This window comes from Mandrillus leucophaeus, unplaced genomic scaffold, assembly GCF_000951045.1.
Source record: "Mandrillus leucophaeus isolate KB7577 unplaced genomic scaffold, Mleu.le_1.0 Scaffold2016, whole genome shotgun sequence".
Classification (NCBI taxonomy): Eukaryota; Metazoa; Chordata; class Mammalia; order Primates; family Cercopithecidae; genus Mandrillus; species Mandrillus leucophaeus.
The window spans coordinates 310,637-324,861 of record NW_012102051.1 but is presented as its reverse complement, the minus strand read 5'-3'; the positions used below and the strand labels follow the sequence as shown (position 1 = coordinate 324,861).

At 35.8% G+C, this 14,225-nt stretch overlaps 1 protein-coding gene across 1 annotated transcript in view; it reads left to right on the top strand.

The window, feature by feature from the left end:
• Positions 1-2,248: 2,248 nt before the first annotated feature.
• Positions 2,249-14,225, top strand: part of LOC105539271 (utrophin-like) — a gene marked incomplete at its 5' end in the record, with an annotated part of 64,657 nt that continues 52,680 nt past the window's right edge. Inside the window, 3 exons of the mRNA XM_011979456.1 lie at positions 2,249-2,334; positions 6,904-7,061; positions 10,845-11,011. Coding sequence (XP_011834846.1) covers positions 2,249-2,334; positions 6,904-7,061; positions 10,845-11,011 — 411 coding nt within the window. The remainder of the gene's footprint in view (positions 2,335-6,903; positions 7,062-10,844; positions 11,012-14,225) is intronic.

The following is a 14,225-nucleotide window of genomic DNA, read 5'->3' as shown; positions in this document are numbered from 1 at the left end:
GTTAGATCGCAGACTGCTGTGCTAGCAATGCGGAAGGCTCCATGGGCGTGGGACCCTCCCGGCCAGGTGTGGGATATAATCTCCTGGTGTGCTCATTTGCTTAAAGCGCAGTATTGGGGTGGGAGTTTCCCGATTTTCCAGGTGTTGTGTGTCTCAGTTCCCCAGGCTAGGAAAAGGGATTCCCTTCTCCCTTGCACTTCCCAGGTGAGGCGATGCCTCGCCCTGCTTCAGCTCTCGCTGGTCGGGCTGCAGCAGCTGACCAGCACCGATCGTCCGGCACTCCCCAGTGAGATGAACCCAGTACCTCAGTTGATAATGCAGAAATCACCTGTTTTTTATGTGGCTCGCGCTGGGAGCTGAAGACTGGAGCTGTTTGTATTCGGCCATCTTCGATATTCCTTTCTTGTATTGTGACAGTAGAGTGGGGGTCATGCTTTAATGCATATTATTTTGACCATTTTTCCCTGTAGGAATCACTTTGTCCTTAGCCACATTCGTGTACTTGTCTCAGCCCATTCACAAAGCCTTCTGTTATCCTCTGCAAGTCTATTGTCTGACTGGGTCCAGAGAGTAAACATTTCCTTCTTTTGAAAAGAAGTAAACATTGTGTTTCATGTGATAATTAGGAAACTTCTAAAAGATATAAAGTAGAAACACAGTTTGTAGCATGACTCTCTGTAGGGTTAATGTGAAACTTGTATTTCTGTAATTGTGAGAAATGAATGATTATATTAATTTAGAAAATCTGCTTAGAAGGACTATGCTTATTTTAATATTAAGTATGAATCATTTCAGAGGTTAATTCTGAATGTCGTATACCTACATATTAAGGGTTCAGTAAGTTTATTAGATATGATTTAATATAAATTACCAACTCTAGCCTATTGAGGGAGTACTTTGAAAATACATTGCACCAATCCCTAAGCACGTTTTCCTTTCTTATTTATTGCATACTTTACGTGTTGTAATATGCATACAGAAAATTCCTTTAGTACATATAATTGACAGTGGAGGAATATCAATTAGTATTACTAGTAAAAATATCAATAAAATCAGTGATTAAATATAGTTTGGCAAGAAGACTGAATAAAATTAAAGTTACATGATTCAAATATTTATGTTTTTAAAATAGCACAAATTATTAACTTTTATACATTCATATATTTATGTAAACTTTCAGTTACAGGTTTTAAGTGTGCTGTACTTGTGTGTTAAAAACAAATAAGAAAATTGACAATAAAAACCTAAAATGAAAACGGATCCTAAATCTGCAATAATAAAGATAGCAATAAAGGCTTTTTTCTGGGCTATGTGTTATTTCATAGCAAGGATAATATCTTATTAATTTTTGTAATTATCTTCCAATTCCTAGGAGTGGGACTACTGTGACTAACATTTCGTAAATTACTCAGTAATTCTTTGATAAGCAATGAAATTAAGAAAACTCTGTGCTTTTAAAGTTAAAAAAACATGTTTCATCTGGTCGACTTATAAGTGAAATAGAAATGATCTCTCCTTAGTGTTGTGTAAAACTATGTTCTAGTGTTGATTATTTAATACATTCTGGTTTGAATTATAATTTGATACTTCCCCAAATAGGGATTTCACATCTGTCTAAGATCACTGACTATTAAAATTGCAATAGTAATTTATAAAAACTGCATTGACAGAAAATTAACTACATACTGAGGGCTTATAATTTGCTGAATACTTAAATACCAATATTTATACTTAATTAATACTTAATTACCAATAAGTATTCAGCAAGTTGTAAGCTCTTAGTATATAATTTTCTTGTTTGTGTTCTTGTTTTTAGATATATTATTAGATTTTTCTTGCTGTATGAAGTCACATGTATAAAGTGTGCAGCTCTAGCTATTTTGAATCTTGCATCTACAATTATTAACAGATAGGTTTAATTCATAGTATTTTTAAAGGTGAAATCTTTTCAGCTTTATAATTATCATTGTCATTTTGCTTTAATTTGTCCTTCTTAGTTCATGTGTTATGTGCAAAGTGACTTCAAGCTGTGTATTCTTCTAGACTTGGCCAAACACCCTGTTAATATATGTCATGAAATTACAGTATAGGTTTAATACTAGTTGTTAAAAGTTAATAGAAAAGTTGCATCTTTAAGATATAATTATTTTTAATGGTTTACCCCCAAGAAAGTAGATATTCAGAAGCAATTAACATGCTGCATATGGTTTTAAATGCATCTAATACATTAACATTCTTATAATTTTAGGGGTCGAACTGGAAAAATTAGAGTGCAGAGTCTGAAGATTGGATTGATGTCTCTCTCCAAAGGTCTCTTGGAAGAAAAGTACAGATGTATGTAAGAGCTTTCATATACCAACAGTGTTTTGAGTAATAATAATGATTATAACAATTTACTGGAAACTTACATTATATAATTTGTTAGTAGTAATAGTTCTCTCTCTTTTTTTTAAACCTTACTGTGCCTATACTAAGTTGGACAAAAGGTGGCAGTGCACAGACTTGGGGCTTTATGTGAAATGAAAAACTGATTATAACTAAGAGATGAGGTGCCTGGATGGAGTGAGACCTAACTACAAATTATATTTCATTTAATTCTTAGAATAATCCCTCCATAATGTAAGCATTGGGATTTCCATTTTTCTGGCTGAGAAAATTAATGCTGAGATAGGTTAAGAAACTAGTCTAAGACTGCAGAGCCAATAAGGGATGTGGCTAGAATTAGATACTAGGTTTTTCTGACTCCAAAGCCCAAACTTTTTTATTTCTTTATACTTCCAATGCTTAAAAGAAAAAGATGAACTAGAACCTTTATGGACATAGATGATAATCCTAAATAAACATATTTTACCATTGTGACAAAATAAAACATGATTTTTAAATTTTTGTTATATTTAGATTTACCAAATAAATCAACAGTGTTCCTTTATCTGTCAGTTGATGAAAGATATCTTGGCTTTGGAAAAGGCTTGTGCTCAGGAGCCAAGGGGACCTGTCTTCAAATTTCTGCCACTTAGTAGCTGAGTGTCTTTGGGCAGGTTATGTGATTTCATTGAATATTGCCAACTAAGAGTATTCCCATTTTACAGTTCAAGAAGCTGAAATCTAGCAAATTTTCTTCAACTGAAACCTGAAGCTAATAATTCCTGCTTGGAAAAGAATTAGGAGTAATGTTTAAGGTACCTAGAAATAGCAGTTGTTGAATAATTGGTAGCAATTGCCACTGAGTCCCCAAACTCTTAACTACTATCACATATATTTTGATTTATTTTTGTCCATAAAATGTGAATTTGATCCCATCATGCTTATTCCCAGATGATTCTTTACAGAGAAATCCATACATCTGTGGGAGAGGATTAGGGATATTCTGTGAATAGAGAGATACTAAAAAACAGTAGGATATTTGATTATAGGCCCTGTAAACTTAGTTCAGTTTTGTATCTTATGTGAACATGAGTACATTTTAATAGCTTTTAATTTCTGGGACTGCTGTGAGGTTATTTGACTTTGAATTTCAGGTCTAGACCGTGATGGCCTGTTTTTCCTACATAGTTTGACAGGAATGTCAGTGAAGAGATGTAGATTTATATGAAATGAAAAGCTGATTGTAAGGTTACAAGATGGGGTGCTATGACGGAGTGAGAGCCTAGTTACCCATGCAGAAGGAGGCTTTGCACAGAGCTTTTGCTTTGTGGCACTTTATCCAGAATTTAAGTAGTTTTCAGAATCATAATCATGAAAAGATGTAATTTCCAAAGCTGAAGAAGTTATCATTTTTATAATGATCAGGAAAGACAAATGTTAATGAAAATATCAATGTTACAAAATTAGAAATGGATTTTTTATCATCTCTGATTTGGGGTTTCTTGTGCTTCTGAAATAATTAGGGTTCTCTGAAAGTACCAGTTATAGTGTAGAACTTACTCTGAAACATATGCAAATTCAACCTCAAAGCTTTCATTGTCTATAATTCAACATTAACTTTCAGATTTTGGCAGGGGAAGCAGAAGCCTCTGCAGTGAAATTTCTCATATTTAATTGAATCCACAAAGTATGCCATTTTAGGACTAATTAAATAAGAAATCTCTTGGGTTTTAATCTTTAATCTAAATCTTTACTGATATATCCAGACTTTGGAATGTCCTGGGGTTTTGTTTTGCTTTTTACTTTGAGGACCTTCACCACTCTGATTCCAGTTTTTATTTCCCCCTTGATATCAGAAACTTCCTCATTATTATTTCCTTTATTAGAATTGATATTCCAGACAGTTTGCTCTTCAAATGCAACGGCAAGGCCGCCATTCAAGATCATCGGTATCTGTCTGAACATTGATTTTATTAATACAATGCCCAATGTCAGTGTCTTAACCCCATAACACTTTTTTCTCTTGGTCCTTTCCTAAGAATATTCCTTGTTTAGGTTCTAACAGTGCCCTGGTCTTTATGCTTATAGCTGGCTAGCTTCCTTGCCTCATCAAAAACACATTTACAGACCAGGCACAGTGGCTTATGCCTATAGTCCTAGCTACTTGGGAGGCTAAGGTGGGAGGATTACTTGAGCCCTGGGAGTCAGAGGCTGCAGTGAGCCATAGTCAGACCACCACACTTCCAGCCTGGATGACAAAGCGAGACCTTAAAAAAAAAAAAAAAAAAATACACATTTTCAAACCATCCTTTTAAATTATCATTAGCATCTCTTATGTGCTGATTTATTGGAATTTGAGTTTTTAGATTATGACTTTCTTATTACCCATTCCTTTACCCTGACATTGCTTTTTGTATCTGACTATAATGTTGAGAATGTGAACTTTTGTAGGAACTTTTGTAAGGATTTATAGAAATATGTCAAAATGTCTAAGGACACTTTTGTCCTTATGTTTTGTGAGTAGTTTTACCTTAATAGTGGCATAGTGGTATAGCCCTATGCCTCAAAAGAGGAAAGTTGGGCATAGTTGATCTTGCTGAAAACGTACACTTTTATGTAAAGATTATTATACATATTCATCAACTTTTATTTACTTAACAGACCTCTTCCCAGTGACTGGTTTAAAATAAACATCATATTAAGACTACTGGATAAATATTTTTGTTTATGATAGCCTTATTTTTTTTAATGGAAAGAAACAAGTAGAGCTCTAACCAAATCTAAGTGAAAAAATTATAATAAAAATGAAATTTATCTTCATTGAATTTGCTTTCCCTATGTATGCTTATAATTAAAGCCATACTTCATTATAATTACTGTGTCAGTATCACTGAGCTTGGTTCAGTTTGAAATTTCACCATTGACAGCATTAGATCTAGCATTATATTCCTTATAAAAAGAGAGAATGGGCCAGGCACAGTGGCTCACGCCTGTAATCCCCAGCACTTTGGGAGGCCGATGTGGGTCAGATCACCTATGGTCGGGAGCTCGAGACTAGTCTGACCAACATGCAGAAACCCTGTCTCTGTAAAAATACAAAACTAGCCAGGCGTGGTGTTACATGCCTGTAATCCTAGCTACTCGGGAGGCTGAGGCGGGAGAATTGATTGAACCCGGGAGGCGGAGGTTGCAGTGATCCGAGATCGTGCCATTGCACTCCAGCCTGGGCAACAAGAGTGACGCTCCATCACAAAAAAAAAAAAAAAAAAAAAAAGAGAGAAAATGATACATTGTGATCTGATATCAGGTACTGTTTGAAAATATTTTTAGAATCCAATTAATATTTACTCCACTTTCTTCTATTCTTGGAAAATTTCACATGAAGAACATTTAGATTTTAAGTGCTTTTGAATTTTTAGAATTTATTTCCAAAAAGTATTAATTTCTATAATGAAATGGATTGTTTGTATTTGAAATTTCTTCCTCTTCCAAAAGTAACTTATCTTAGGATATTAGCTTTATTGTTGAAAATTGTATAATAATTTTGATCTTCAAGGTATTGTATATGGTGAATAAAAGGTAAACCAAGAGTGGACAAAATAAAAGAGTTTTAATTTTATTGAATTAAGAGAATTATAAAACAGATCAGTTTTTTAATGAATGGAAAAACCTAAAAACTTTGTGAAAATATGCACACATTTTAAAATTTGATTAAATGTATTTCGTTACATAAAGTAAAACAAAAACAGTGTTTATAGCTAATAAGGAATGGGAGACTGGCCCAAAAGAGAAAAAGCACACCTTCTTGTACTTTTTAGTGCTTCTTATATAAAATAGATATGAATGTAAAAGTCTTTAAAATAAGTTATAATATACGTACATTTAGTAGAATATTGAATTTAGGAGTGAACACAAAAAGTTGGTAAACAAATCTGTTAAAATTTGAAGGTTTGTTATTTAAGTTACGTTTATTCTTTTATTTTTTGTTTTTAATTTTTTTTGAGTTGGGGTCTTGCTATGTTGCGCAAACTGGTCTCACTCCTGGCTCAAGTGATCCTCCTGCCCTAGTCTCTCCAATAGATGAGATTACAGGCATGCACCACAGCACCCAACTATGTCTATTCCTTTGATGAGTCATGAAGGAAGCTTTATTTTGGCTCATTCTTTCTCAGTAAGAAGGGAATTTCTTATGAAGGTCATAAAATTAATTCATATGGGTTTATTGTATCATTTTAAAAAGGAAATTTGTGTTTACTGATTTATACTATATATGCATGATTTATGTTTATATGTATATATAACCCATTCTTGCAGGAACGGGTTAACTACATGCTTCTTAAAATAATCTAATATCATATGTAATGCAGAATATTAAGATCAGAATATTAAGGTCATTGGAATCCAGGAGGCAGCTAATCAGATTCATGTCCTTCTGAAATTTTTTTAATCTACATGTTTCAGTCCACATTACCAATGATATATTTTAAGTAAAAGAACACTGTAGGCAGATGGAAGTTAACCTCTTGCCTCTCTTTGCAGATCTCTTTAAGGAAGTGGCGGGGCCCACGGAAATGTGTGACCAGAGGCAGCTGGGCCTGTTACTTCATGATGCCATCCAGATACCCCGGCAGCTAGGTGAAGTGGCAGCTTTTGGAGGCAGTAATATTGAGCCTAGTGTTCGCAGCTGCTTCCAACAGGTAAGCACGAAGGATCACTGGTACGCAGGATGTGTTGGGGAAGGGTTTTGAGGATGTTCTGAGACATGGAATAGGGAACTCGGGCTGGATCCAAATGCTGAAAGACTTTGGGTACCATCCAACAAGTGGTATATTTTATCTCCTAAGGCTCATTTGCTTCAAAAAATAGCAACCCTTGCAAAGAGACTTGCTGTTTTTCTTTAATAAAAGCTACAGTGTTTAACCTGTGCCATTAAATGCTGTTCGTTCTGCCCTTTTCCTGGCCTCCTCTCCTACCACTCCTCTCCTTGCTCTCCACTTTCCAGCTGCACTATTTTATTTCCTTGTTTCCTGCCTCAGCAGTGCCTTTAGACCTGTGTCTGCTGTTTAGATATTCTTCCTTCCCCATTGCCCACTAACTCACTTCTCATACCTAATCCTTATTTGATCTTTAGATTTTAGCTTTAACTCTCACATCCTCTGAAAATCTTTCTCTGACCTCTTCAGATAATGCTATATTTTCCTATTATATTCACCTTAATATCTTCCACCTCTTCCTTCTCATACTCAGTACAATTATAATTACACACTGAATTATATAATTCATGGCTTAGTGTTTGTTTCTTCCATAGGAACCTAAGCTCCATGAAGACAAGGACTGTGGCTATCATTTTACTGTTGTATCCTATCTTAGTTCGTTCAAGCTGCTCTAACAAAATACCATAAACTGGGTGGCTTTTAAACAACAGAAATTTATTTTCTACAGTTCTGGAGGCTGTCCATGATCAAGGTGCTAGCAGATTCAGTGTCTGCTGAGGGCCCACCTTCTAGTTCATTGCAACCTTTCTTGCTGTTTCCTCATATGATGGAAGAAGTGAATGATCTGTCTTGGGCCTCTTTTTTTGTTTGTTTGTTTTATACTTTAAGTTCTGGCGTACATGTGCAGATTTGTTGCATAGGTATACACGTGCCATGGTTGTTTGCTGCACCCATCAACCCATAATCTACATTAGATATTTCCCCTAATGCTGTCCCCTAGCCCCCCAACCCCTGACAGGCCCCAGTGTGTGATATTCCCCTCCCTGTGTCCATGTGTTCTCATTGTTCAACTCCCACTTATGAGTGAGAATATGTGGTGGTTGGTTTTCTGTTCTTGTGTTAGTTTGCTGAGAATGATGGTTTCCAGCTTCATCCATGTCCCTTCAAAGGACATGAACTCATCCTTTTTTTTATGGCTACATAGTATTCCATGGTGTATATGTGCCACATTTTCTTTATCCAGTCTATCATTGATGGGCTTTTGGTTCCAACTCTTTGCTATTGTGGATAGTGCTGCAGTAAACATATGTGTGCATGTGTCTTTATAGTAGAATGATTTATAATCCTGTGGGATATATACCTAGTAATGGGATTTCTGGGTCAAATGGTATTTCTGGTTCTAGATCCTTGAGGAATTGCCACACTGTCTTCCACAATGGCTGAACTAATTTACATTCCCACCAACAGTGTAAAAATGTTCCTGTTTCTCCACATCCTATCCAGTGTCTGTTGTTTCCTGCCTTTTTAATGATTGCCATTCTAACTGGCATGAGATGGTATCTCATTGTGGTTTTGATTTGCATTTCTCTGATGGCCAGTTGACCAGTGATGATGAGCTTTTTTTCATATGTTTGTTGGTTGCGTAAATGTCTTCTTTTGAGAAGTGTCTGTTCATATCCTTCACCCACTTTTTTGATGGCATTGTTTGTTTTTTCTTGTAAATTTGTTGAAGTTCTTTGTGGATTCTCGATATTAGCTCTTTGTCAGATGGATAGATTTTGAAAATTTTCTCCCATTTTGTAGGTTGCCTGTTCACTCTGATGACAGTTTGGTTTGTTTGTTTGTTTGTTTGTTTGTTTGTTTTGCTGTGCCTTTTGTTGCCATTGCTTTTGGTGTTTTAGTCATGAAGTCTTTGCCCATGACTATGTCCTCAATGGTATTGCCTAGATTTTCATCTAGGGTTTTTATGGTTTTAGGTATTACATTTAAGCCTTTAATCCATCTTGAGTTAATTTTTGTATAAGGTGTAAGGAAGAGGTCCAGTTTCAGTTTTCTGCATATGGCTGGCCAGTTTTCACAACACCATTTATTAAATAGGGAATTCTTTCCCCGTTGTTTTTCTCAGGTTTGTCAAAGATCAGATGGTTGTAGATATGTGGTGTTATTTCTGAGGTCTTGGGCCTCTTGCATAAGGGCACTAACCCCATTCAAGAGAGCTCCACCCTCAAGACCTAATCATTTCCTAAAGGCTCTACCTCCTTGTACCATCTCCTAAGTGGTTAGGTTTTTAGCATATGAGTTTTGGGGGACCAAAAACATTCAGACTATTAGATTTCCTGCACTTTGAGCATCATACCTACTTTAATAAGTATCTGCTAAATAACTGAATTAAAATGTCCTGAGTTCTTTTTAAGACAAGATTTTAAATATATATATACATTAAAGATGTTATTAAAGTATCAGTTTTTTCTTTGAAACTATGCATACAAAAGAAAGATACACAAAGTTTTATACTGATCTAAGTTACTAATTTTAAACTGAGAAAGCACTTTAGTTTCTTTTTAATGTATACTGCATATAAAGACATTTTAGAAATGTTACTACTGATGTTATACATATGCATAAAGTACAAGTCTACAGATATTTTGGCAAAGCATAGCCAGTGATTTATCATTGCTAGAGGAAAAAAAGGCTCACATCATATCTTTGAGGAGAATTGATGTCATGGGTTATTACATTTTATAATGGCCCTTTTTCTTGTTTTAGAAATACAAAAAATATCAAATGCAAATTCTAAATATGATTTATAGTTATACATGTAGGTTCACAGAATAACCTCAACAGCAACAGGAGGATGAAATTGTTAGAAATTTTAGCTTTGCACATAGGAAAATTGCTTAGTTTTGGGACTTATAGAGGGATTGGGGAGTTTTATGTAATTTATCCTGATAAATTTGAAAATCCTGCAAAGTACATCCATAGCAATATGCTTCCCATGTGATGATATAATGGGACTGGAGCAAGCAGGACACACAAAAATGACAGCTTTTATTTAGCATTTATACTGGCCTTCAAGTTTGTAAAATTATCAGTGAGTCTTTCACAAGTTTTTACTGTCTTAGATGATTTTTTTTTTTTTTTTTTTGAGATAGAGTCTTGCTCTGTCACCCAGGCTGGAGTGCAGTGGCATGATCTCGGCTCACTGCAACCTCCACCTCCCAGATTCAAGCAGTTTCTCCTGCCTCAGCCTCCCGAGTAGCTGGGACTACAGGTGCATGCCACCATGCCCAGCTAATTTTGTGTGTGTGTGTTTTAGTAGAGACGGGGTTTCACCGTGTTGCCTAGGCTGGTGTCAAACTCCTGAGCTCAGGCAATCTGCCCACCTTGGCCTCCCAAAGTGCTAGGATTACAGGCTTAAGCCACCACGCCTGGCCGAACGAGTTTTATAGAATTATTTATGTAAAAAGATTACTTTGAATTGGGTGGTTTTGGTTTTTGCTTTTGTTTCTTTCAAAAGCTGAGTATATTGAAGTCTTGGTATTTTTTTACTTCTTCCAATGTGACAATTTCTGCTTTTTCTACTGATAAGTTCTAGAATTTTCTTGACTTGAAGAACCTTAAAGCATTGTGACTTAACTGACATGGAAAGAGTTACATAGTTTCCTCTTCTGCACAAATTTTCAGAAGATTATGAAGCAACAACACTTGCTACCATTTAAATGAAGACATTTCTTCACTTTTAATATATATATCTTTTTTCACCAGAATAACAATAAACCAGAAATAAGTGTGAAAGAGTTTATAGATTGGATGCGTTTGGAACCACAGTCCATGGTTTGGCTGCCAGTTTTACATCGAGTGGCAGCAGCAGAGACTGCAAAACATCAGGCCAAATGCAACATCTGCAAAGAATGTCCAATTGTCGGGTTCAGGTAAGGTGTGCCAGTGCTGGAGGAGGCTATTTTCTGTTCCCTTTGCGTAATCTCAGTGGTACGTCTATCCTCCATTCCCATTTGGAGGTTTGCCTTCTAAATAAATGGTATGTTCAGCATGTCTCATCTATCAAAAAGTAGCATTTCTTCTTATAACTACTACATGAAGCATATTTTATTATTGTTGCTATTATTATTTTCATTTACACTACTTTGGTCAGAACCAGAGATTTCTATGAATGTCCATTTACTTAGGTCACAAAAATGATTCATGCATGAAAATTGTATGGCTGATTATAAATAGATAACCCTGATGGAATTTGGTGAATATTCTGAGGTCTTTGGGGTCAAACTTAGCAAACAGGAAGCAATGTTTAATTACCAGCTGAGAAGTAACCAAATTACTTTGTGTTACTTCTGCCAAGTTTGATATGAAGTACATTAACCCGACTTCTTCCCATGAGGAGCACTGCTGAATGCCATACTTTAATGTAATCAGTGTTTCAGACTCTTCAGTTTGTGACCCCAAAGCTGACAGTGCAGAGTCTATGGTTTGTCCTAAGGTGGAGATTTTTGGACATCCTGATCCACTCCTCTTAACATAGGTATGCATTTGACCTCTTGAATATATTATATTTCTCTTCTGGGGGGAATCTGGAAAATATCCCCAGTTTAATTTGGAAACCTTTTATGAAACAACATAAGCCTACTCAGTAGGGAAATTCAAGATTTTATGTGTCTCTGTTTTTGTTTTTTTCTTTTTCTGACCAAGTCTTTCTCTGCCACCCAAGCTGGTATGCAGTGGCACGATCTTGGCTCACTTCAACCTCTGCCTCCCGAGTTCACACGATTCCCCTGCCTCAGCCTTCCGAGTAGCTGGGACTACAGGCGCATGCCACCACACCCAGCTAATTTTTGTATTTTTAGTAGATACTGGGTTCCACCATGTTGGCCAGGCTGGTCTTGAACTCCCAACCATGTGATCTGTCCTCCTTGGCCTCCCAAAGTGCTGGGATTTCAGGCGTGAGCCACCATGCGTGGCCTTATGTGTTTCTTTTATTCGTACCTGAAGACAAAGTGCCAAGATGGTGATTCTCTGAGGGAGAGTCAAATCAGGAGGACTGGGATTGGTTGTTGTTACATATAATATCAGTATTAGTATCTTGAATTAAACAGAATTGCTTTCATTTGACTGACTTTATTATCATAATACTTTGTATGAAGCATATCATTGCATTCTTTGTGGATGGCTAACATAAGAAATGGAAATTCAAAAGTTCTCTCGCGCATTATGGTGTAGTTGGGAAGACTAAAGTATTGTGAGGTCAGAGGGCCTTGCTGCTATGCATTCTAAGAGGATGAAAAGACAGGTAGGTAGTGTGAAGTAGAGCGAGCATTAGCCTAGCAGACAGCCAGGGTAATAGATGCCCCAGTGGAATTCAAAGCACAAATCTTGGAAGAGAAAAATGGTAAAGTCACAGTTTAAATGCAGCAGGGTTCTTGGAATGGCTGCATTTGGAGTATCTGGTAGACATAGGTGTACGGGAGAGGGAATAGCTGGAATGTGGCAAGGTCGGTCTACTACTCGGAAGATAATTCAAATGAGAGTCATCAAAGCTAATAGTCACTGCTACTTATTGTTTACTTTATGCCAGACAATGTGCTAAGAAGTGTTGTATTTGTTATTTTAGTCACTTTTCATAAAAACTCTGTAAGATTGGGAGTATTACCTCTACCTAAAGGAACTAAGACTCCAAGATTAGTCAACTTGCCAAGGCCAGGCAGCCGACTGTGCAGAGACAAAGTTAGGATTCAAATCCAGATCGCTTTGGTTCTCCAGTTTGTGTTCTTAATCAAGATGGTTTTAAAAAGCAGATTAGATTTTTAGGAGAGGAGAGATTTAATATTAAGAAGTAATGAAATGGTATTGAAAGAGCAATTGATTTAAGTAAGGCATTAATTATTAGATCAAAAATATTACTCTGGATATAAACTGTAATGTGAAGATGGGAAATATCCACATTAATTGACTTGGGAAGAGACTGCCATATATATATATATATATATGTATGTATGTATGTGTATATATATATGTATGTATGTATATGTATAATCTGCCATATATGGTCATTGGTATAACCTAGAGATGCCATGAGGGACCATATTTCTCAGCATCTGATGGATGTGAAAAGTGAAGGACAGGATAAAATACTCTAAAAACATTAAATATTTGAATGACCTTTAAAGTTTCATTTCTTAAATTAAAAAGGCCTGAAGCAACTATGAAGAATATTAAGATTTAACTGAGTTGTGGGTACATGGATGTTTATTATATTCTCCCTACTTTTCAATTAACTTGAAATATTTCAAAAGAAAAATATGTAAGAGCAATTATAAAGAGTGAACAACCTGACGTGTTAAATTTCAAGGGTTTAAGTTTCTGCTAGTACTATCAAATTGACCTGTAGATGTCTCTATGACAGAGATATGAAGTTGACAAGCAGATCAGAGATTAAGGTTATGGGAGGATGTTCAGGAGATAGTGTATTGAGAAGTAGCTCTGGAGTCAGGCTACTTGGACTTGAATCCTGGATCTATTGTTTGGCACTGAGACTTTGAATAAGATACTTGGCCTTCTTGAACCTGAGTTTCTTTAACTTCAGATTCTATGAGTGTTTCCTTATAGTAGTAGTAAATACATGAAAGTGTCTAGGGCAGTACCTATCACAGAGTAGACATTCAGTAAATGTTGGCTTTTTTTGTTACTACCAATAACATCATTAGTGTGATAGTAGGAAAACCTATGAATGTATTGTTGAACATTTCCATTAAGTGGAAATGCCGGAAAAACCTGGACAATGCTGTTACTCAGTAAAAGGCAGGATTAGAGAGAGTTATAGTAAGGGAGAGAACAGGATTCTTCAGAGAAGTAAAGAAGCATAGTGTTGTGGAAATCAAAAGAGAAGGCTTTAGCAAGATGGTAGAGGTGTTAGGTGCATCAGAAAGATTCTTTGAATCAGAAGTCATTGGGAATCTTAGAGAGGATTCTATCCATGTCATTATAAAGATGGCTCAGGAAAATACATAGGCTAGTATGTGCAAACAACTTGTTTAAAAAATCTAACTATAACTTAAAGAAAATATGTCAGGATATTGAAAATTGGAAGATGGTAAGTGATATATTGTCTTCCTTTTACTTGCATGTATATTTTTC